The sequence below is a fragment of the Trematomus bernacchii genome, unplaced genomic scaffold (assembly GCF_902827165.1).
Source record: "Trematomus bernacchii unplaced genomic scaffold, fTreBer1.1, whole genome shotgun sequence".
In the NCBI taxonomy this organism is placed as follows: domain Eukaryota; kingdom Metazoa; phylum Chordata; class Actinopteri; order Perciformes; family Nototheniidae; genus Trematomus; species Trematomus bernacchii.
Genome location: NW_022987513.1, coordinates 8,447,394 through 8,473,010, shown reverse-complemented (window position 1 = coordinate 8,473,010; position 25,617 = coordinate 8,447,394). Strand labels below are relative to the sequence as shown.

Below are 25,617 nucleotides of genomic sequence, written 5' to 3'. Positions count from 1 at the left end.
GTGCAGTCTGATTATACAAAGTAAGAACAGTTCATGTCACTGGTGCAAATGTTATGCATTTATTTGTTAATTGTAATACTTAAATCAAACAAGAAAGCGGCTCATGATGATATTGTAAAAAATAAAGAAATGTAAAAAACTACAGCATACTAAACTTAGAGGGAACACCCCTAAAATATCATTATGGCACTTCAATCATTCAGGTAAAAGTCAAACATATTAAACAGTATATGTGAAGCATGTCGTCAGCTCCTCGCCACAAAAAGAATAGTTTACATATTTTCTACAGTATGTATATATAAAAAGGACTGACGTCAGAAACGTCTCATACTACTGTTTCCCTGATTAGTAGGAGGTTATGACTCTACATAATAACACTGACACAGAGGCTACATTTACTCATTTACAAATCTACTGTACAGTTGCCAAAAAGCATGGAGTCATAACATTACAGCAGCACATCACAGAGCTGGGACAGAAATACCTAATTTAATCCCTTCATGGTCTGTGTTGCAGTTAGTACATTTGGTCTCAGTGGACCTAAGCTGTTTGGATCTTGCGGGGTTTGGTCTAGTGATATGCCTGAGAGTAGAGTCTCAGATGTATGTGGTAGCCTCTCTGATAAAAGAAAAGAAAAAACAGTATTCAAATTTTGTTGGATAACTAAAAATCAGCTGTTTTCTTTCTACACTTGTACAGTATAGCGCACAAGCTGATTGAGGGGCAAATACTGTGAGTTTTTGCTGTGATTTCTAAAGCATAACTTGTTTCCTCAATGATATCGAACACTAAATAGTCTTAAGGAAATCTGAAATAAGAACAAATAATTCAATAAGTAGTTCAACATTTAAGAAGTGCACTTACTCACTTTGAATAGATCGATACCACTCCTGCGTCTGTAATGTACTAAAGTTTAAGCTAGAAAGGGGTTAGCTTAGCATAGCAGAATGACTAGAAGCAGTTGGAAACAACTCGTGTGTCTCTGTCTGAAGGTGAAAAACAAAATACTCGTACCAAACCTCTAAAATCACCACGTTAAATCTTGTTTGCTTAAAAGGTCACATATCTATATTTGTAGGTTAATTCTGTTTTTTTGAGTGTCTACCGTAACATATTTAAATGATTAAATGTTAACAAAATCATAATTTTCCTCTGTATTGTCTGTCTGAATATACCTGTATCCACCCTGTTTCTAAAACGCTCTGTTCAAGTGCCTGTCCCTTTAGGTGCCCCACTCGAAAAACCCAAGAGTGCTCTGATTGGCTTGTGAGAAAAATGTGGTGCACCTTTTCAAAGGTAGTTGTCACACCATTGGTTGAAACACTCAAATGGGGAATGGTGTATTCTAATGACAATATTATGATATTGGAAGCCGATAAAATACTGATAGTAGTGTAGTGGGTTCTCCACATACTCAAATGAATGTGGAGAAGCACTGAAAAGGTGAGTCCCCTTTAATCTCCGTTAAAAGGTACAGATTTTTTTTATCACCGGAGAGTGCCAGGTAATTTTAAATCATAAACTAAGCAAAGATAAGTGTCACCTGGCTATAGCTTCAACAAGAAAGCTAATAAACTAATTTCCCAAAACGTTGAACCATCCTTTAAGACAAATAACATTTAACGATGTGAAATAAAAGGTAATGAAAGTGTGTGTGAGGAACACTCCCTCTCTGAGGCGGCCAGCTGTTTCCTCCTCTGGATTGACGGCTCAGTGATTCAGGGTGAAGCCTGGACTCTCTGTATGACAGTCACACATAGTGTTCTCGGTGGTTGATGTAGACCTGGTCTGTCCCACTCTGATGACACACCCACTGCAGGCGGGACAGCCGCTGGGTGGGGCTTTGAGCTGCCGGTGGTCCCGGCCTTGTTGCGGGTGGAGGGGGCTGCCTGTCACTCAGCTCGTGCCTGCGCTCTGCCCTGCGACTCTGCTGGTTAAAAAAATAATCAAACATAGCGTGACTGCTCTTTCTTGAGACAATAGTTTTATATACTCTTGTGATTGTCCTGAAAGAAACAGGAAAAGCTGTGGGTGAGACTAAAATAAGTGCAGGCTCATGATAGCTGGAGGTGAGCCGAGCACACAGATTAAAAATTAAACCATGCTACATATTAAATGAGTACAGCCATTAGGCCTTCTGCTTGATAAACAGATAATGGAATGGCTCAGGTTGTTATTACTTCCTGTTGTGACTCAGCAGTCATCTCACCAAGAGTTAATATTGGTGGTGTAATGATAAGTATGTGACGATTTAGATGCACCAACGTGATGATAAAGCCTTGATGAAGGGGAGCGGGGCTTTACCTGACAGAGCCAGGCCACTTGTGATGCGTGGACCCCCAGGGGGATGGCCGGCGCTCTCTCAGAGTAGGGAGGGGGCGGCTTGTGTGTCGGAGGAAGGTCAATCCTTTAAAGCAGAGACAAAGAAATTGCAATAAAGAGACATTTTCTTTTTTGAGAACAGACAGAAACCTAAAAGAACAAACTGTGCCATTAGAAAGAACATTATTAGTTTGTGCTGGGGGAAAATTACATTTCTGAAAAAAGGTTTTTGAGCGGCTGCTAAAAAGAACACCAAATGCTGCTTTCTTACTTCTGAGAATAATCATCCTGATGATGTTATCGGCATCTCGGGTTGGGATTTGAAGTTACAAATACATAACAGAAAGCTTATTTATTAAACTCGAGGAAGAGTCTTTACAGCCTGACCCGCTCTAAAAAAACAAGTCAGTGTATTTCAGCGTCTGCTTCTTCCTTTGGACCATTATTTTGAAAATAAGTATCTTCCAAGTTCACTTTATTTATGGAAGTATAATGCTAAAACACTGAAGTGCTCCTTTAAGATATGGTATTCAGTGATACTAATGGTAGCATACAAACATTAATTATGAACTATTACATTTTATGTAACCTTTATGTAACCAGGAGTACTCTGACTGATATTCAGAATAAAATATTTTAAAAAACAGCACAAAAAAGGGAAAAACAGCAAGAAAAATCAAATAAAACAATAAATATGGTTGAGGGTATTAAGAAACACGGCTATGAGGACTATGGACTTCCACTATTAAATTGGAAGACTTCTGACATCTGCTCTGAAATCCCTCACGGTGCGAGTTCCTTAATTAAGACGCTTAAATAAGACTCGTTTTCTCATTTAGAGAAATCCCCCTCCACTACTAAAATATGACCTAGAAAGTGACCTTGGCCATTCATAACATGATGTCATGACAGGCATTGATTCTCTCACACTGTATATCACTTGATGCAGCCCTTCCCTTTCATGCCTGGTATAGTAGAGAGTCCAGCTCAGTGACATGCTGTCCTGCACTCACGTCTGTGTGTGATGAAGGAGGGGGACGAGGCCTGTACACCCCCCACCCCCCCCCCCCTCGGGCATTCCACTGGGACTTCCAACCACGGTCACACTTAAGATGCTAAGTTTGTCGTGTCATTGACCACAGACCAACACGCCATCCTGTAGTGTCAGTGTGCTGATGCACAACGTATTTCCCCCTCAGATCAGGGTGTGTTCTGCCAGTCAGCAGAGTGTGAAGGTGGCCTATTATCACTGACACATAATCAGTCAGGTTGAAACTCAGTCAGAGGTATGCGCTGTCACTTAAATTAGGTCGCAAAAGAACAATATGCATGGAGTATTGAAAAAAAAATACTTTCTTAGTACTTTGAGGACAATAAGAGAAAATATAAGATTGCAGGAGGAGAATACAACAGTTAATCCAAAATCCTTTTAGATAAAACAATAATAATCCATGTGTGAACATTTTTCCCTCTTTGTACTTCCCCATTACAAGATGCAACTTGTATATCCAATCAGTCTCACTCACTTCTGCATTCATCATCATCGGCTCATTTGCAGTTGACTTGAAATCTGTAGTTTGGGAGCATTTAGCCCCCTGAATGAAATGCTACAGAGATAACCTGTGTAGTAATTATTCAGCCTTCTTCCTTGAGACTTGCTCGATGTGTGTGACTGTGTTTCCCCTTAGTGAGCATACTCAATGACACACTAACAGGGATGGATGAGGGGATCAACCTGCGACCTTGCAGATATGGTCCACAGGTTTATAAGAGTGATTTGCATGTAACAGGAAGGAGGCTTATCAACAGTATAACGACACAGAAAGTAAAGAGTTGATCTAATTTTACAAAACATGGACTCTGGAGACAGACAAATAAGGAATGCACGCTGACAGCATTTCATGTCAGTCAGAGGACTCTGGCAGACTGTGGCCCAGCTCCTTCTGTAAATAATTCAACATCAAAGTTATTCTTCTTGGCTCTAACATTAACATGAGTGCGGGTGCACTATAGGTCCAGACTGAACAAAATAGGACAAGGGCTTTCTGCCAAGACAGCAATTATGTGGCAACGCTCCACCTTGTCCTCCAGCTCCCTGCTCTCCACAGAGTGAAGGAGCCGCCCTGAACCCTCTGATGGGCTTCAGTCCCCCTCACAAGGTATCATGTCATTAATTAACCAGACGACCATGTTCTGCACCATGAATTATTCGTCAGACTTACACTTTGTCAGCAAAAACGGGCGGCGGGGCCTTGCGAGAAGTGAGGATCACGATGAGGAAGACAGCGATGAGGAAGAGAGCCAGGACTGCGCCCATCACGGCTCCGGCAACCACGATGGAGTTTGACCTCTCTGCCTCGGACTGGTCTGAGGTAGAGTAGAGACACTTTCAGTACAACACTAACACACAGATGTGAACATGTACAAGACAAACACTAGAAATAAAGTGTAGCTCCTAATAATGTTTTTTTAATAATAAATAGGCATTTTTGCACTTCCGGGTGTCTATTCTCAAAGTCAATGGAGTCAATTTTTTTGTATGGGTTTTTGGTTAGATGCCTGAAATGAGGTCAATGGATAAGACAAGCTTAATACATTTAGAATTGTTTTACAACATAAAATATGCGATAACTTTGAAAGCTTCTATTAATCTTAAAAGGGTCATCCATTATTTTCAAATTGTTTTTTTATAGTTAAGGAAAGGCATTGACCTGGAATGGTTAGTTAGAGGAAGTCATCAGGTGGCAAGTGTCGTGAAAGTTATTTGCACATTTTTGAAAACTGAAGGTTACTCTGGGTTACTATCTAGACTTGACCGACACTTGTGACATTGAATTCCTGCAATTGTTGTGTAGTTTGTTTATAGCCTGGCATTAGCTTTTTACTTCTGGCCATTGCTTTTAGTGTGAGCGTATTCTGGCAATAGCATGCAGATTTTCTTGCTGAACAAAACGCGTAGGTCTAAAAACGTGCGCTTTGCTACGCATTTTCTGCAATAAGCCAAAAGAGAAAAGAAAAAAAAGTTGTCTTTTTGGCAATGGTGATGCTAACGTCCGGGTTTTTCTACAAAGAAAGCATCATCCCTGTAGCACTCTGTTTATAGAAGCATGCTCTGCTAGTATAAACATTTTGCAGACCCTCTGTGCAACCTTTGTCCCCCAGAGGCAACGAGAGTGACAGCAACATCAGTTTCAATCCTGCGGATGACGGACAGGGCTTGCTGTATCAACCTGCTGCAGGCCAGGAGAGTAAAAGCTTCTGGTTTCAGATTGACACATCGCCTACAGGGCAGGCCAAGAGTGTTTTCAGTCTTTAAAGCTGCGTTTTGTGTGTGTTTCTGAGGCTTGACATTTAAAATGCAACAACACATTTGAAACCTGCAACGTGTGAGAGTTTTGTTAACTGGAGCACAGTTTGTTCTGGGGACTGTCATCATGTGTCTGCTGTTCCTCAAGGACTGTCCTCCTCCTCGTTTTGAAGAGGAAAGGAGGGGGCTCACGGATGCTAAAAAGAAAAGGAACCATGAAAGCCTCAGAATACTTGAACTATAAACGCGGTTGCTAAGCTAACTGCTTGCTAGCTTCTTGTTAAATGTACATGAAAGAGGTCCTTATTTTTCATGTGTATCAAATTAATAAGTTATTATTTAAAATAAGTTACAAGCAAGTCTAAGTAGATAATATAATTAATATGCATAGTAGGGATAGGGCGTCTGCAGCCGAATTGAGTTCAATTGGAGATCCTGCACCCTTAAGCTCTTACTCAATAGTGATTCCCCTTACATGTTCACCTCCATCCATCTACACATGTCCTTATTCATGTCTTTTGCGTGTCTCGAGTTGTAAAGTCTGCAGAATTAGCTTTGTTTGACCATATGCTTGCATACGCTCCATGTTGTCCACTGAGAGGATTAGGATTAATTGTGATTAAGATGCATTAAACTCAGAGAGCAGCGAGTTTTGGCCATTCAGCAGTAATGTGTAAAACTGTGATTGTGGGACACTGAAGGAACTGGAGGACAAAAGGTGACACTGGTGGGCGAAACCAGTTGATTAAGCTAAGGTGAGGGGGGAAAAAATCAATAACTGTGCTGAGAATCCTAAATAACAGTTCAATTCTGATGCAGATTGAACAAGCTGGGACTTCTGAGCTCTCCCCTCAGAGAGACTTCTTGCTCCTTCTCACCCTCCCCCCTGTTCCTGTCATCTCCCTTCATGCTGTCCTTTAACAGTTAACAACCGTTCGATTACCTTTGATGGCTGCTGAACTATGACAAGAGCCTCTTGAGTTGATCAAAAAGCCTTTAAAAATGCAGTTCATCAAACTGCATGCTTTAATGCCTGGTGACAGACGTTCCTTGCAGAAATTCATAATGTGACAAGGGATAAAAGTGCTTTAAACCTACAACGCATGGAGCACATCAGGGGTTTAATCATACAGGAAGAAATATATACAACTGCTTAGATGTTGTTCTATTAGTTCATTGGTTTAAATATTTATTCTGGAGGGGGTTTGGATTAGTAGTGGATCAACTGTCCTCATACTAGGATCTGGCTCAAGTCAGTACAAGGCTCTTTCTGTCTCTTTTACTCCCTCACACACACACACACACCGACACACACACACACTAAGTGAAGCCACAAAAAGTACTCAGCCAGCTCAGCGAAGCAGACGGGCTCATCATGAATTAAACACAGCACACCTTGGTGGCATGAAGAGATGTGAGCGAGCGTTTGATGATAAGACAACCCCCCCCCCCCACCACATCCGAACATCTTAACAGCAGGGTCAAGGGTCATTCTATTGGCCAGACAAAAGACCCCGCCGGGAGCAGATGCTGGCAGAATAGCAGAAGGGTGGTGGGGGGAGGTTAGAGCGGTAGGTGGTCTGTCATCGTGTCTCTCTGCTCTGTGATGCTGACGATGTGCTCCCACCTCTGCCTGGGAGTTAATATCAAAGTCTCCCTCTCTCACAGGCGTCAGCGCTGCATCCTTCTGCGCCGCCTGAGACGTTCGCTCACTCCTTTGTGTGTTGTGAAAAGTATCCCTGGAAACTGTTGTGTGGTAGGCGCAACGCAAACCCACTGATCATCAAAACCCAGTGTCTCAAACAAATCCATCGTTGCTACTACCGAGCTGCTCCTGCATGTCTTCTCAGACTGAGCATGCCCTGTTTCAAGGTCAGGATGACAACATCTGCTGGGACCATGATGAGATCGGTAGAAGGCAGAGAGGTCAGCCGAAGATTAAAAAAGAAAAGAATCTTGAGAGGGGAATGGTGGTCTCGAGGACCTGGAGCCCACCAGTGTCAAGGTCACGTCAGTGTGATGTGTCCTCTATGTGGTGCAGCAGGGCGTAATGGGCGATTTTCAATTCCAGAAGCTAATTTACCCTATTTCAGCTCTGCCTTCACAGCAGAACAGTTAAACTCTCAGCACTACACACCCACCCCCCCAGCTTTTTGTGGCCAGGTAGGAAGACAGCCTCCATCAGCAGCTCCAGATGAGCTGGTTGCCATGGGGACAGTCAATGGGCTGGTGAGAGGGGACTTTGGGCCAGACATAAACACTCAGCGTTTAATTTTACCAGCTGTTAGACAACAGGAACAGGCAGGGGGGGTATTTTACAAAGCTGGAGTGGAGGGCCTTTCTGTCCTGAAAAAAAGGTGCGGGGTCTCCCCTCACTGAAGAAATACCAGCAGAAAGGAACAGCTCAATGTTATTACAGCATACTGGGATACTAAGGAGTAATGAGGACTCTGAATTACATCATGTGCAGCGTCCCACATGGTCGCACTGGGTTGGAAGGGGGGGGGTTGGGGGGGGAGTTGCAGCATTAGGGAGCTAGAGATGATGTCATTTATAGAAGCACAAAGAGGCTGAGACTGAGCAGTGTGTGTAAAGGCAAGCTCAAAAATCCTCCAGAGAAAATCACTCACAGGTGCTAAGGTGCTTTATTGAACTAAAGTATGTCAAAATTATTTGACTAAATAACGCTCCACTGTTGTCACCGACATAAATATATTTTTTTCCCCCTTCCAGAAACTTTACATTTTTCTCCTGTATTTACAAAAAAACAAACATGACCACAAAGTGCTTTTCATTGACAATGTAAGTTAATTCTTCACCCTGTTAAACAACTCTACAGAAACCAAAACCCCTGACAGATACCTGCTTTTACTATTTGACATTTAAATTCAAGCATCGTCTTTATGTGTGTGTTTTAATGCCTCTAGGTTTTGCAGATAAATTCTGTCAATAACTGTTGGTGGAAAATGTAATATGGCACTATGGAGTCCAAACACACAGTATGCAGAAAACAAAAAAAGGCAACAAATGAATCTCACAGAGCAATAAAACAGGTTCTTACATCCAAACAATAAAAAGAAAACATTTCTTCTATGTATCTAAGGCACTAGTTGCATTTCTCAACCCAAAGTGAAGGACATTTCTCAAGGTAAAGATATTGATGACTCATCTCAATACAAAATGTCACAGTACAAACGAACTTCATTAAACCAGGTGCGGGGCTGCAAACTGACGAGCCAAGCAAAAATAGTATATCGATTAGTGGGATTTCCGTCTTAGTGCATAGAAGCAAACCCAGGCAGGGGTTAGGCGGCTGTGCTTCCTGTTATTCCCCGCTTCGATGTGAAAGTGAGCAGAAGGAACAGGAATCAGCAGCACGTATAACCTCCCAAACCTTACTTCTAGTTCAATCGCCAAATCTACACTTCATTTCGGACCATTAAAGAGTCAGGGTCACCCGAATTACAAAAGACACACATATTCTCCCTTACATTTAGCTGTAAAGATGAAAGCAGATCGTTTTGGATTTACCCAGGCTTTCAGAGTCTCTCAGAGTTTGACATCAATAAAAAGTGGATGGATTTCTTTTTTGTGGACGTTGAGTTATTGCATCAAAGACACTTTACAGCAACATCACTTTACAGAAACAAGGTTTTTTTTCGGCAATCCACACTGTAAACAGTTTTTCATTGGAACTACTCCTAACACAGAAAGGGTAGATTATCCAAAACGTTTTAGGCAACAGAGACTGTAAGTGAGGAATTATGTTAATGCAATAGGAGTCAACTGAAACTTAAGGCAATTAATAAAAAGGGAAGCTTCCGTCTATGAAAATAAATGGTGTACTGCTCAGCATTTGATACAGTTGAAAAACATTTGTACTGGGGTCATCTTCTCTAGTATCAAATCTCTCGCTATCAGAATCGCAGCATATTCTCTGCACAAAATGTACACCCTGAAAAATAATTAGTGAGGTTTCATAACAATATAACAAATTCCCCATGTTGACGACTGTTACTGTAATATTAAAGTGGCCTAAAGCATCTTTTAACTTCTATCAGGCTACAAGACCCTGTATACAACAGTGATACGTTAATCTTTTATATAAGCTACTAAATCAGTTGTAAGCTAGTCAGCAATACTTATGTGAGTCTGTCATCATATTTATACATACAACAAATATTTGGCATCTGGCAGCAAATATTGTAAAGGTGACCATACTACTAAAGTTGGCATGTATTCACAAACACTAGTGTACATGAAGGAGATTGTTGGACCTCCTCCATGCTCTCTCCTCAATAGGTGCATGTGCCAAAAGATGTGTGGATTTGATCACGTACACAAACTGAAATGTATCTTTATATCTAAAGCTTTAATCTAAGTTTGACACCTGAACTACTAGGGCTCTATAGCCCAATGAAACACTTTCTCCTCAGCTCAATCACAGTACTTGGTCCTGCCACATTATTGTCATGATAAGCATCAAATGTGGCTGGTTTATAAATTAATGCAGAAATGCAAATCCAGATATGATCCTTTTTTTGTTTTTAGAAAAAAAATAAGCACAGGGTGTTTTATTGGATAGATACTCTATATAACTATGAATGAACGATTCCATGTTTAGTGCAACAGAATGTAGTCTGTCCCATGTGGGGAGCGCTGTGGCTTTGATGGGCCACACTGCCAGCTCAACCATGACAGAAGACCTGATTCCTCTACATAATCTATATTCTAATACTGATAGTGATAATAAATGCTGAATGTAAAAACAAAAAACTGGTGAGCGTGATTAGTGCAGTTGCACACAATAAGCCTATTAATGCGTCAGATTGTGATTGTAACACAGTTGTGTGTTTTTCTACAGATTACTCAAGAGTATAGTGAAATTAGTAGCAGAGGTCGGGTGTACTAGCTGCGCTCTTGAATCACTTCTTTGTGTAACAAAATACTTTGTGACTGGGAGGCCAGCGTACGGTGGCTGCCATACTGTAGCCTGCTTCAACAATGCCCCTGCTGATAGCACTCTTGTATTTCCAGGAGGCCTGGGTCGGTGCCAGAGTGCAAACGCTCAAACACTTAACCGCCAATTGGAGAATGTGTTTGTTGCTAAATAAAGAGGACAACTCACAACAACAAATAAAACAATAAATCCCACAAATGTTAAATTATATTATCCCAGCTTATCTAAACTTGAAGATATCAAGGCTTGACTGTTTGATAAAGCCAGTCTGTTGATCTGTCGGACTGTGCCTCATTCAAGCAGACATCCTTGCTTGCCCTCCCTCCATGTATGCATCCCTCCTGGGGATTTAAGATGAGCCGAGGACGTACAGTAGAAATGCTCTTAAGGTTCCCGCTCTGGGCCATCACTTTCAAAGGACATTAACATGACATCAGTGGTCAATTCCTTAAGCTAACACGTTTCCAACAACAGTAAGTTACATTAAGACATTTTTTGTAGAAAACAAACGATGTGGTCGTCTAGTATAAAGTTTTGCAAAAGGCAGTGCAATACGTTTCATGAATCAGTGTCGAGAGGTCTTTAGTCATGGACATTTCTCAGTGTAAGAAATCTTTTTTTTTTTTTTTAAACAAACCTTTGCCTCTACTGTGTCCTACTGGGTTTGGACAAAGGACGTGCGACCCTCTGAATTTGATGGATTTACTTCCAGCTAATTATAATCAGAGGTCACATGTCTTTTAAACAAATCCGAGCAAGCAATACCAACACATACAAATATAAATGAGCAAGTGTTACATAGCCTGAGGAGGCTGATTTTGTAGAAACAAACAAAAAAAGGGTCTTATACGACAACCATATGTGATCTGTTAGCCCCAAAGGCTTCGGCTTAACTGAAAGTCATTAGTTATGCTAAATAAATTGGCAGTCCATGTAGTAAGGCAGAGACAGCACATACATCATGATCTTTAGTTAGTCTCTACACAGACTAGAGACATGCTGACTTCTGTTGGCATATAGATGTTGACTGTCAAACTGGCCGTGCAGTCCACAGTCCGTCCACGTCAAGTACAGATACTAAATGTCTCAAGTGTCGACCAGGACGCTCAAACAAATCAAAGGAAACTACAGAATCGAGGTTAGTAGAAGTGTGCGTGTGCGTACAGAAGAGAAAAAAAATGTGTTTCTTCATAATGAGATGAATGAAACCTTCTGATTTCTGCCGTATCTCTGCTCCTGCAGGCGGCTTGTCAAACGTACCACTCCCTGCGCGAGATGACGGAGCCGTCTGTGTGAGAGACATAGTCCCCCTCCGGCCCGCTGTCGTAGCAGTCGTCCGACAGGTAGGGGGAGCCGTTTCCCCGAGGTTTAGGGGAACGAGGGTGTCTGGCACCTCTGGCCTGCTGTGGACTCGAGAGCTGAGTGGGTTCACGGTGCTGATTCTGCTGCTGGTTCTGGTGGCCGCTCTCCCTCATCGCCCGTGTGTAGCCGTTAGAGGGATACTCCTCTCTGTTGCCTTGGTGACGGCGGTCACGCTCTTGTTTGAGCTGGCGGTCGCCCCACTCCTCTCGGTCGTGGTCCTGGTGGTGGGAACTGCTGCCGGCTTTGGGGGGGTGGAGCTCGTGCTGCGCGGGGGCCTTCTGCAGGTCGTTGGGGCCCAGGTACTGCTTGGTGTAGTAGTTCCCGTGAAAGGTTTGCTGTTTCTGAAGGTAACACACACCGACCAGACACAGCAGCAGGAGCAGGAACAAGGCCCCGCCCACAGCCCCGCCCACTATGGAGCCCAGATTACTCTCAGGCAGAGCTTCGAGTGTGGGTGAGCTGAGGAGAACATGTCCCTGATCATCGACTAAGGTGGAGGAGGCAGAGCCAGTAAGGACAGGAGCAGTAATGGTGGAAGGCATGGTGGGAGGATCTAATGGAGGGGAGGAGGGTGAGAGGGGAGTATGAACAGACAGAGAAGCAGAGAATGTCAATGCCAACTACATCAGCATTTCACTAAGTAGGGATAGGTTTACAAAACATCAACTACCACTGGTAAACTATGGAGATCACAGCAGCGTTTGCTTTGCCAACTCTTCAGTCTTCTGTCCCTTTATAATTGGTAAACATAAAAAAAAAAGAACATTCTCATCTTACCTTTATCTTATTTTAGTACAGTTTCAAAAATGTAAAGGGGACATATTATGCTTATTATCAGGCTCAGTCTTGTATTGTACGTTTTGCTAATAGAACATGTTTATACGTTTTAATGTAAAAAAAACTCTTTACATTTCTCATACTTTCTGTCTGAATATACCTGTCACTTTCGACCACTAATGAATATGAATAGGTATTGTAACCAAGGCAGCCAACAAAAAAAAAGTGAGTTTTTTTATGATATGTCCCCTTTAAGCACCATTGTCAGCTTGTATTCACCACAAATGCACTTGAAAGTAAAATATATCTTTGGAAATGTTGAGGCTAAGGGCAAACCAAAGGCTACTGAAGAAATTGAAGACTACTGAACAATGTATATTGTATACAAGAAACATACAATTCTTCAGTGAATGGATGTGGGTGTAACTACAGCAGGAAACATGGAAGACACAAAACAAATAATCCTTTAAATGTTTCAATTGAAATTCTATGTTTTTACTGTAACACTTGTGGAGCGCAGCTTAGTTACAGATGAGTAAATCATTTCTTGCTTTGCTGGCAGAGAAGTCTTTAACTCCCTTAAACTCCATGATTTTAGCAAGTGTCAGAGTAAACAACCCAGACTTAAATGACATTAATAATTGTTGGTGATTGAAACAAAGAGTTTCTCAAGCTTGTGACCATGATCCCGCAGTATACGCAGATGAGTTAAAAGTTATACGACTGACATTTTGGTTTGTGTTTGACAACTTTGTAGAGCAAAATATATAAAATTGGATACAGCAGTTTTCATTTTTGTTGACTCATAGGAAAGATGATTCATTGAACCATTCTTCAGGCTGAGCACAACATACAATTGCCTCAAAACATTATCAATGGGTTGAATAAAAAAGGGTAAACTATTTCCTACCGTTTCTGTTAAATCATAGTATTATTGATTATATGAAGAGAGCAAAGTGCAACTTATTGCAATTTATAAACCTTGGGACTTTAGAGAGGCTGACTGTCTGTTTCATCAGTTTTAAAAGTGCATAACCAAATCATTTTGTGTACCAAATGCTTAAAATTGCATGAGGATATGCATTTAGATCCTTATTTTGCAAGTATAATGATGCAATGCTGCTATTTCACCATGCCATCATTAGAGCTTAAAATGTGCTGGATTAGGGTGAAGCCCACAAAAAAGGAAAAAGCCAAAAGCCATAATCAGTTGGAACTGAAGTAATGGAAAGTCTAAAAGCTTTCATGGTGCTGCAAAATTGCTCTGCCACTTTAAACTCAGTGCCAGGCCAGATGTACGGAAAAGAGTCTGATCTGAGAGATGACATGAACCTGAAGGTTTGTAGTCTCTAAGTATATGAATCGTACAACTCCATGCAGAGGCAGCGAACTGACACATGTGAGCACACACGCAGCAACACATACAAAGAAGGGAACACCAACATGTGTAAGCTTGCGCACGCCCGCACAGGTCCTCTCAAAGGAAAAGGAAATATGGATGATAAATAATAAATAAGAGTTGAAAAGATCTAGTTAATGTTTTATGAATCTGGGACATCATCGCACAGTAGGGCTGCAGGCTTTTCCCTCTTACCGCATGACACATGCAGAAATAAAAGAAACACAGAAAAGAAGCGAGAGATGTGAAAGAAAATCACATCATAATCACAACTTCATTCAGGGAGAGAGCTTCCACAGGCAAAACAGATTTTGTGCAACCGGAGGAACATGCTCCTCATACAAAACAAAAAGACAAACTTAGACACCAAGCCAAGAGGACCGAGCAGAGGCAATGCACTGAGGACTAAAGGACTTAAATATTTGCAGCTGTTTGGCACAGTAACCCCCCTTTTGAACATCTGGAGACCTAATGTTAATCAAGGCTAATCAGCATGCAATGAAGACTGAATATAAAAGGTCAATATTATCAGTGCCAACCCACCTTACCATGGGTGAATGCTTGGACTGTCAGTATGTACCAAATGGAGTGATCCAGTGTCACATTTCAGCTTGAAGGACGATGTCAGGCAGTGATACCCTCTATGACTTGCGTGCATGCATAGTGCTTTCTAAGGGAAGCGGAGGCAATAGGAGTCAGCTGTGTTCCGGTGTGTATACGGCGCTCACCTTGTATGAGAAGGCGCACATCCCGACTGCGGAGGTTGATGTCATTGGCAACCTCGCACCTGTAAACTCCCGAGTCATTGCGCTGGAGGGGACGCAGGAAGAGCAAAGTGCTGTTCATTATTTCCATCCCTGCTGGCATTTCGCTGTCCAGTCTATAGTGCACAAGAGACGCAAACATTTAGACAATCAAAGTCACACCGTTGACAAATATACTGTTAGGTTATCATGCACACCTTATTTGCTATACAAGTTAAATGACAAGCTGAAGGTTTTAGATTAGTAAAATATTAGTAAAATATTGAAAAGCAACTAAATGTTACTCTCTAGTCTTTGATTTAAGCTTCAGAAGTCTTCAAACTACTACAATTTACTGAGCTACAAGTCAGTGTTTGGGGGGGATTGTAAGCTAACAATCAAAGTTATGCAAATCATTTTGGCCAGAAACATATGTAAACACACACACACACACCTGATCCATCTGAATTGATTAGCAGGTGGGTTTGCGTTGGCTTTGCACGTCATTTGTGCATTTTCCCGACCTACGTACCAGTCTCCATCATAGCCCACAACGGAGATATCAGGAGCATCTACAGGGCGAGCGGGAAAAAAACAAATCATTGAAATATCAAAGCAAACTGTCCAGAAAGCTAACAAACAACCTGAGAGAACCGTTATCACTGCACAGACTGAGCAGCCCTTTTGTTTTCTTGTATTGGAAATGTTTCTGCTGTTTGGTATTGATAGTTCTGGTAGAGACTCTGTGCTTTACACTAGAGCAAACACATTATATATATATTATGGGAGCATTATATGGAGTCTGAGGTCAGTCCTGGCCTCCAGACATGAGCTTGTGTCCTCCACACATACAAGGAGTTTCATAATGTATAAATTCAAAAACACAGTGCAGTGTACAGAGATGCAAAACTGCTATGACTCCTGTTGGTTTTTACAATTTAAAGCCAAATCAAAAACACTATTTCCGAACCACTTCTCAGGACAGTTAGAATTTCCTTTTTTGACAAACAATAGAACTGTTTAGTATTCTTTGTTTTGTCGCTGCTGAGCCTTAACTTGAATAAGTATAAAAGCCTTTGTGGACGCCATCTGTCATAAAACAGCAAGAAAGACCAAAGCTAAATGCATCCGTCTAACAAAACATTTTGAAGGAGGTAATTTTACCCCTTTCACTAGTCTATTTACAGTTGCTACGCAGAGACCCAATCGTGCCCCACAAAGCACTGACATGCGCTCTAACATCTATGGGGGCTTACTGACAGAAAACGTTTTCACCTTTGACACGGACATGTACCGAGAGACATAAAGAAATTCAGATTTTGAAACAGATAAATCCAGGAAAACGCCAAGGACAGCCTTTCTTAACACGAGAAAACACAATACATGTTAGAAGCCTGCATGGAGTGTCCTTGATTTCTTCTGTCAATTCAGCTGTTTTCCAAAGTGAATTGTTGTGAAGTGCTTCAAATAAATCAAACGCCAACACTGACAAGGCCGAGCATCATCATCTGACCGCTGTTGGAAATCAAGTCCCTTTACTTTTAAGATCGTCTGTCTGTACTTTCTGTTAAATACAGTGTTCAACTGTTTTAAGGAAGGTACATTGACAGACAAGTGTAGACACCCTTTAACTCATGTTACGCAAGTGTATTCCAGCATTAAGGATACCTGATGAAAGTCTTACGGTACGTCCACACGGTTCCGTCGCGTGCTTCAATGGAGACGCTTCCCATTCACTTTGAATGGGGTGACGTCAAACTTTGCCGAACTGCATTGTGGTTCCGTCGCGTCGCTTTGCCTCCGTTGCTCGCTTCGAAAGTTGAGAAAAGTTCAACTTTTCAAGCGTCGACGGAAGCGCCAGCCAATCAAATCATATGCCAGTACAAGCGCTCGCCAATCAAACCGCGTGCTTGTGTGTTGGGGCGGGGCGGGAGATTAATGTGATTGGTTGTTGGTCGTGCGCGAGACACGCCCACCGGCAAGCTTCAACGCGGCGGAACCGTGTGGACGTTACGTTACAGCAGGACAGACTCAATACCCATCAACATATTTACTATAAGGCCGTGTTTGAGCCGTTTATATAAAGCTAAAAAGTAACTGGTAAGGCACCCACACTGCACATTGAGCTGGTAGGGGATCCTGAAGTCACTCTCGAGAGCCGGGTGGCGGACCACACAGGTGAGAGTTTGGCCCTGGATGTGACGCGTGGGCTGCCAGAGGTAGCTCACTTGTGTGCTGGTCGTGCCGTTGGTTTCATCAAACAGCTGAACTTCTGACTGGCCAAACAGGTTGGACTCCCAGGAAACGTCAGCGGGGGGCCGGGCCCGCTCAGCGATACAGGTCGCCACAAGAGTATCATTGCCCCCATCGATCAGGGCAGTTGAACCTGCAGACACGTAGACTTTGGGCTCCACTGTGAAAAGGAGGAAAAAGAGCCTTCAGAGGTTAGTTTAAAAGTGTACATTACATTTCTATTTGATCTTTGACTGCATTCTCTTCAAGTGTCATTCCACTACAACCTATTGAATGACAATAGCCAGCTCTAGCCACCCTTGTGATCTGTTCTGTAAAAAGTGTTTGAGAGAGTACACACATTGTGTTTGTGGAGACAGGAGTGAAAACCTGTGATGATTCAACCCAGGGTTCAGAAGAGCATATATTCAAAGCCACAAGGTTGATGAGGTAAAGTCAATACTCAAGCAGGGTTCCTACAGCTAAAGGCTAGATACAAGACTTTCTTTTTTTTAAATGTTGCAGAAACACTTTTAAGACCAATTTCACGCACAATTTATCTGCTAACCGGAACAGTGTAAACAAAAGTTCATTCAAGCAGCAGTAAATTATTTAAAAAAAATGTTTTAAGATTTCAAACCGTCAGTGGATTTCAACTATTTAGTGACTTGTTTCATGGCAACAAAACCTTCAAGCCAGCGCTTGATAATGTTCTCACAGAATTACAAGGCCTCTCAAATGTAATTGCGTTGATATCCAAACTTGACATTGAAGCTGCTACAAATAATTTCCATGGCAAAAATCAGGCAACTATTTTCTCAATTAATCATTTGGTCTATAAAACATTAACATTTTGCAAAATATGCTCATCAAATATTGATTGTTATGTCCAATAAACTGCTTAAACACTAATGGAACCAGCATAAATATTCTATATATATCTAATCAATTAACTTATTGTTTCAGATGTTCCTGACATTCATTACAGTACTTCGAATAGAAGAAAAACACATGTGTGGAGATATACACACTTACCAAGTACATTGACAGTGGTGGAGGCTTGAGTGTTTCCCAGAGGAAACGTGGCGACCTTACAGGTGTACTTCCCCACGTCAGAGAAGCCCACGTTTCCCACGACGATGGTGGCATCATGAGAGGAGGGTGAGCGGAAGAACAAGCGATGGATGTACTCCGGAGGGATGGAGATGCCGTACCGTGGGTTGTAGACAGCCACCGTGATGGAGCCTGAAGGCAGATGACGCTCCCAGGAACTCTGAGTCAGAGTAAGGTTGGTGCCCACCTCCACCTTGCACTCCAACGTCACATTCTTCCCCAGCACAGCGTTCACCCTCTTAGGCACCATCACCTGACTGCCCCAAACACCTGCCACAGACACAGGAAACAACCATGTTCATTTGCAAACAGGAAGTTGAAAGCACTTATCGTACACTACACCTTTAATTGTTAAAGCTTCTTTAAAGTGCATCACTACTAGTTTTCTTAGGCATATTCTTTCTAACTCAACTAGAAGTGTTATTTAAAATCATACTTATTGAGATCCCATCCTTTAAATTCAGAAATCGAACATTATAATCAAGTAAAAATGGGAAAACTTCATTAAAAAAACAAACCAAAAAAACACAGGATTTATAAATATGTCTTAAAGGAGAGGTGTCATGGCCATTTCCACTGATCATAATTCCATTGTTGAGGTCTACTAGAATAGATTTATACTGTGCATTTTTCCAAACTCACATTGGTTTCTCATACAGCATCTCTGTAAAACTACTTGTATTCACTGAATTTCACTATCTGCCTTTAACGGCTCGTTGTAGCTCCCAAAGCTCCAGCCCCCACCCTCCCTGTGAGCACAGTGTGCTCTGATTGGTCGGGACGTTGTGAATCGCGCTGAGCTCCGTGGAGGTGTTGTTTCCTTGTTTAGGATACATAGCGAAACACAGCCAAACTCATCCTGAGCACACACAAACTCACATCCGAAGTAAAAACAATAAGTGTGGCTTGATATTGAGTAAGAAAAAGGTTGATAAACGCTGTGAAAATGGGTCTGCAGAGAGAATTTCGCCGCGATCCCAACTGTCTGTTATCAGCCTGCAGCCAGGGAGGAGAAATCAGCTGAGCTGCCTGGTCCCTGCACACAGATGTGTGTGTGAGGAAGTCCGTGGATCGGTACATTTGGACCAATCAGCGGGGGCTTAACGTAACGGCTCCGCGGACGTAACGTGACGGCTCTTCGGGATTGGTCCATTTCGTTCCGGGTACCGCTTGACAACATGCCGTACCCGGAACGAAATGGAAGACTCAAATGGGCAGTGACGTATCTCCAACGAGGCATTTTGGGGAGGTATTTTCTGTGTTAGAGTTTTACTCGCTATAGGGTGTACTTTGAGGGTTTTGACTCTGCACACCGTTTACATGCATAAAAACCTTCATAACACACAAGGGGACGGGTAATAACCGGAAAAGCATGACACCTCTCCTTTAAATATTCAGCTCACTCATTGCACCAGTAATTTCTGATCAAAAATGATTTAAACAATAAGTTATGGAAATTGTCGCCGCCTTTTTCTGTTGATCAACTAACCTTTTTACCCACTATTTTATATTAAATTATAAATTGCAAATATTTGGGTTATGAAGTAGAGCTGAACACATTTAAAGACGTTCCATCGGGCCTCCTTGAACTTGTGTCCAAACCTTTAAGAACTTAACGTTAAATATATGCAAAACATTCCTTATATGACAGACAATTTAGCTTTTCTGGTTGACAAGAATGAAATTGCTTTAATCTACTTCATGGAAGACGTTACCTTTTCTTTTAAAAATGTCACAAAGGATTATCAGAGTGAAAATCAAGAACCAATCCAGAACACCATGACAGCCCCAGTAAGGGAAGAGTATTTTCAGTGTTACCTCTTACGTCAGTCTTTAAAACAAGTTCATCTATTGCCATCAGTCTGGAATCAAAGCTTGATACCGCCACAGCAGGCGTTGGGTTTTTTCGACAAATAACACACAGCTGACTGAGAATTTGTTTTGTCTCTTTAGCTCTCCTTCTCCTGACCTGAATTCAGGAATTGAAAGCAGCCTGTCTGTATGTCCTTTGTCCAAATATAACTACCCCAACTCTGTCACCTGCACCTGACAGAAGTGTGGCATGTCTGAAAAGCAGAGAGCTTTTCGTCGTGCTGAAGAACGTCAAAGGGAAATAAAGAGAGAACACACTGATCCCGCCAGAAAAAATGGGAAGAGATATGCAAACACGACAATGACATCATCGCTGAGAGAAGAAAAAAGAGGGCTGCGAGTGAGGAGAGCCGAGAGCAAAGTCACGTATGAAACACAAGTGAGAGGAAATTTATCACCAGGATTCCAGTAAACAAAAACACAGAGGAATTACATTACTGATTTAGAAAAGACAATATAGCACTGCTAAACTGCCAAAGCTCACTAATTGCGCCAAGCTGCCAGCAGGAAGACATCATCATAAATCAAAACCTTCTGCGCTGCTTGGCAACTGACTGCAAATATTCTATTGTTGTTTTGCCAAAAACAGCTCAGTCTCCGGCCAATCTCCCTCTCAAAAGTCCATGTCCTCAAATATTAGTACTGTAGATTTCCATTTCCCTAAAGTATGATGTACAAAAGTCTATTTTTGACTTCTTCTCTGACATTACAATAAAGTTTGAAATTGTGAAAACACTAGACTTATACAGTACATCAGTACTTCTCATTTTCTCCAAATGTGTATATAATAATTTCATACATTATAAAAACAATGTGACAGCTTAACCAATTAAAAGTCATTTATCAAATTGGGGAATACATATAGTAAATGATATTGTTGCAAATGATCGACACACACAATATGTTAGGGGCTGTACAATATAAGCCGAATGATCAATAGTGAATGTCAAATCTAGATAGCACTTTTTTTGCAGAGTAGGTATACTACGTCATCATATTGCTCATACAAAGAAAGGGCAGTAGAAGGGAGATGTACAGCTGGAGAAGCACTATTCATATTTTTTTGTGCTATTTAGGGCGTTGCAGGTTTTTTTCAAATCGAATAACCAACACATGCACGTCTGCTTTCTAGTGATGGGGCAAAATCCACAGTCCTCATTCTGTGCAAAAATGCATTCCATACTTTAACACAGACTAATATAAGAGTTCAGCAATCTGAGTTAGTAAAATAAAGTGGGTAACAAAGTCCTGAAATCCCTGCTGTGTTTCACAGTGTCAGAGCGGAAACATGAAGAGGGTATTCTGTGTTTAAAAGACTCTTCTCGGTTTGGCTCAGACTGCTAAAGCAAATACACTTGGCAGCGGATTTCTGCACTCAAAAAGAACTGGGAATGTTGTACAACGTCTCAATATTGGAAACACTAAAGGAAGCAATCAAAAAACTGTTAAATGTACATATAAGCCTTGGTATTGTTTTAAGGCAGACTAAAAAAAAAAAGCAGGAAAAACTATTCAAGCTCACTTAACGATTAAATACGTTCATTTCTACCGGTGAATTCAATACAGTTAGTCTTTAATGCAGGAGGAATTACTTTTTTAACATAACAGATTGATGTAAAGACTTCTTGATTAGCTGTGGCATCCTACATTAATAATCATGCAGCGGATATGATCAGAGTGAAGAATCTGGGTTAAGAAACTATTTGGGTTAAAAAAAAAATAATTGCAATTTCTGATTCCGTTAGAAAAAGCATCACATGTCTTCAATGGTTAACTCACATAAGTTAGTAATCGTTTGAAATGACATGTTCCTGGGGGTTGATCATTGCTGTTAAGTTGCTTGTGGAGCAGTGCTGACCGTCATCTGAAGCAAGTCTAAAACCAAACTAAGACTACACCTTATAGGGACCCATTTAACGTTAAATCATAAATCAATTGTTTTAATTCCCAAAGATATGGAGGCTTTCCTTTCTAAAGAATATTCCCATACCTCACATGCTGCATCACACTCAGTTTACAACTCCCCCCAAAGAGGAGTGAAACTGTACCGAGTGTACGTTTGCTAGTGCCCCCCCCCCCACCATACGGAGTATCCTCCATACAAATAATGAAGTCAGGTGATGGAGTAAATCAGATTTGAATATACTGGTACATTAACGCACATACTGTATATATACTGGTCGATGACAAGGTACTTAACAGGCGCTCGTAAAAACCATTAATGAGGAAACGAAGATAAACACAAGTTGAAACAGACACGCAGCAAAAGATTGTCACTATATGAATTAAAGCATACTGCATAGTATTTTCATTTCCTCTACAAAAAGTGTTTTTATAGTATGTATTAAATGCCATAACCCAGACAGCAGCTACTGTAACATATACTGTAAGTGAGCCTCTGCCTCAAGTAGTAAACCGATTTTACGACTTATGTATTTGTCATGATAAGGCGAGATGGCAATAACAGCAAAGAGTCGAGAGAGCAGCATTTTCCCTGCACTGAATATGTAATGGAAGGAGGTATAGCGTCTGTATGACATTTTTATTGGTGACATGACGACAACCTTACATAACGTGCCCTCGTTTTCTCCAACTCAGAATAAAAATGTGATGAGAATAAAGGGCAAAGTCTATCTGATCTTATACGCAGCCTTTCTTTACATAGCTATAGGAATGTTTTATTTCTTCTTGTTCTTTCAGAGACAAAAAAAGAAAATAATTGCCATCCTTCGAACCTAAAAGAGAGCAGCTTCCGTAGACACTTTGAGTTTAGTTTGCTAAAGCAACACAATGACACACACCCACACCGACACCCACACTCAGTAGAAAACAGATTATAGATATCCTGGCATCAAGGACACATTGCTCCCTGGGGACACTCTGCTACTCGTTCTCACTTTAGTCAATATTACCTTCACATGCACCACTTATGAGGAAGCAAGTGTATTAATTTGTGTGTCTTGCCAGAGGGCAGCTCGTCTTGTTAAAAGTGGAACTCAGAACTTAAATGGTGAGGTGTAAGGTGTAAGTGCAGAGCAGGACAGGGAAGGGTTGAATGATCGGCGCCTTCAAGTCCACTTTTTTTTTGTGGAACTTTTATTGTCATTACATAGTACAGGTACTAGTAATGAAACGGTTTCCCTGCATTTGACCCATCCTTCGTGCAGATACACATTTTCTAACTGGTTTGATTAAGCTGCACAGATGTGCACGTGCACATGGGTGATGCAACACGCATAACTATCTAGCTGCCAAGGGTAGCAACGCTAAATTCTAAGAACACTATAGCTTTCTCTTCTACATGGAAATGTAAGATGTTTGGTGTATGTTAGTGTCACAAGAAACCACCAAGCAACCCATACCAGGTAGCCAGTATAAAGAAGGATATTACCTGAACAAACTTAAGGTCTAAAACTTTCATACATGGAAAATAAATCCAAATACTAGTTAACAGGTTAATTGAATATGGTTGTTTGTTGTACATTACCATCAAATTGAATGGCTGTGTAATGTGATCAGTGCCGAGAGTATCGATCTGGAGAATAAACTCAGTGTTTCATCCTGTGCTAGCTAATTGGTTACGTTTTAAAGGCATGCACGTTTATACACATTAAATCTGAGGCGAAATAAGATTAATCATTAAATGTTTAGAAAAGTGTGTTTGTCTCCTTCAAAGTCTAAACATAATTAAATGGGAGTGAATGCATTTATTGTGCATTAAAAAAAGGCACAAGGTCAAACCCCTCTTTGAAATTGGATTCAGACTTAAAGGAAAGCTAGACAAAAGCGCACATATCTATGCTCCTAAACATTAACTCTCTGAAGAAAGAAAACCATCGGTTTAGGAATTAACGTTAATATCCTGAGGATGCAGTGCATTAATAATGTAAAAGCTCACTCCGATTGTATCCTACATCAAGGTACTGAACCAAAGAGTAACACATGCGTTGGTGGGTTCAGTCGTAGTATTGTAGCCCCTAGCTTCTCCTCTTGGCAAACCGTCCAGTAGGGCTATCTATGGATTAAGATCGTTTGTATTATATTAGCATTATAGTGGAAGCAGCAAAAAAAAGCAGAGCTTAGCAAACTTCAAAAATCTGTTTAGTTATCCAAGTAATTTCTTTATTGTGCAATTGTCCAGTGGCAGAAAGTGGCCACTACAACCTGAAGCTGTGGTATAGTGCTGGGTACTTCAGTATCCTGGATTTTGAAATACAACCACTTCTTTTCTATGCAATGGATAGAGCTACTGATGAGACAATGAGGTACAATGCTGCTCTGGTGTGATAATGTCTGAAAGTATGAAGCCCATTTTGCTATTCAATATATTACATGTTTCAGGGTTATTTCTATAATAAAGCCAACTGAGTTGGACAATTGTTAGTTAGAATAAGTGAGTGTTAACATATTAAGAGTAATTATACTACTTTCAGTTAAAGCAAGGAAATGTGGAATGAAAAAGTGTAACTTCTGGTCTTGTTTAAATTGTCTGCAAGTGCAGGACACAAAGTATGGATTGTCTCTGAGAACAGCAAAGTTTATGAATATCATTTTCTCAAACAAGGGATATTTAGCCTATTCCTTGCACAACACTTGCTGTGGGCAATACAACTCACAGGCAATGCCACATTCAGCCAGACTAGCTTCTAGTTAACACAATGAGTGACAACTATTGAGAAGTTATAATGATATTTATGAAACAGAGTTGGAGCTAAACAGTTTGAGCTGCATATATTATGAGTTTTTTTTACAGCAGCACCAAAGCACTGGGCACAAAGTTGGCGTGCTTCAGGGTGGAGTTAGTCAAATTGCCCACCCTTTGATTAAACCATACTGAGCTAGGCTCCACAGCGGGCACATGGCGGCTGACCCTCAGCCCGACCTGAGGGCTGCTGGCATTTAGTGTTGTCTTCTATTGACTCAAATGCAAGTTCCTAAACATTTTGTAATATTCAGCTGTCGTGACACATAACATAGTACTTCAGTAGCAAAGGCTTCGTGAGCTAATATGGATGCCAGTGAATCGGCAATGACCGAAGTGTATGCTCTGTGACGGTATAAGGGAGCAATGATAACTGAATATCAGTGCTCCTCGACGGTTTCCATGGACTGTTTCTATGGCAGCCTCGGGTCGCACCATCACTGGTGGCGCTGGCTAGCTACCCACTCCGAAGCGTTTCAGTGAACTTGCAACCAAGTTTCATTTGGTTATTTAATGACACCTGCTCAACTTGCTCAACTTGCAAATGACCAACGCTTAAAGCACGCGGAGGTTGATAGTTTAGCCGGGTCGTTTGCTGAGATTCCTGCATGATGCGCGGCTCTTCCATGGAACTTCTGGGTAACGTTAGTGGAACAAACAAAACTGATATACAAGATTCCTTACTCACCTGTAATACTGCACAAAAGGTAAAACAGCGCAACCCTGCCCCTCTGTCCAAGGAAACTCCGGTAATAAGACGGTAACATTTTCAAAAGCAGTGCAGTCTCCTGCTACAGGATCCAAGCGTAGGCTGCATGCCAATTTAAC

The 25,617-nt window shown here is 41.4% G+C and overlaps 1 protein-coding gene across 2 annotated transcripts; it reads right to left on the bottom strand.

Annotated features, from left to right (window-relative positions):
- Positions 1-36: 36 nt before the first annotated feature.
- On the bottom strand, positions 37-25,617 carry nectin3b (nectin cell adhesion molecule 3b). 2 transcript variants are annotated; one of them, XM_034151944.1, is made up of 8 exons: positions 25,478-25,617; positions 18,138-18,485; positions 16,984-17,283; positions 15,325-15,442; positions 14,856-15,007; positions 4,545-4,689; positions 2,305-2,407; positions 37-1,927 (listed from the first exon to the last, which is right to left on the bottom strand). In XM_034151944.1, the coding sequence occupies exons 1-8, from the start codon at positions 25,554-25,556 to the stop codon at positions 1,751-1,753; spliced, it is 1,422 nt and encodes a 473-aa protein (XP_034007835.1). In that variant the 5' UTR covers positions 25,557-25,617; the 3' UTR covers positions 37-1,750. The 2 variants fall into 2 exon arrangements, with proteins under 2 accessions (XP_034007835.1, XP_034007826.1); XM_034151935.1 differs by lacking the exons at positions 37-1,927; positions 2,305-2,407; positions 4,545-4,689 and adding an exon at positions 8,258-12,504.

Coding starts and splice junctions, on each gene's coding strand:
- nectin3b (XM_034151935.1), bottom strand. CDS start 25,556: ATGTTACCGTCTTATTACCGGAGTTTCCTTGGACAGAGGGGCAGGGTT. Junction 17,284..18,137: donor CACCACTGTCAATGTACTTG/GTAAGTGTGTAT, acceptor TCCTTTTCACAG/TGGAGCCCAAAGTCTACGTG. Junction 15,443..16,983: donor CTACCAGCTCAATGTGCAGT/GTGGGTGCCTTA, acceptor CTCGCCCTGTAG/ATGCTCCTGATATCTCCGTT.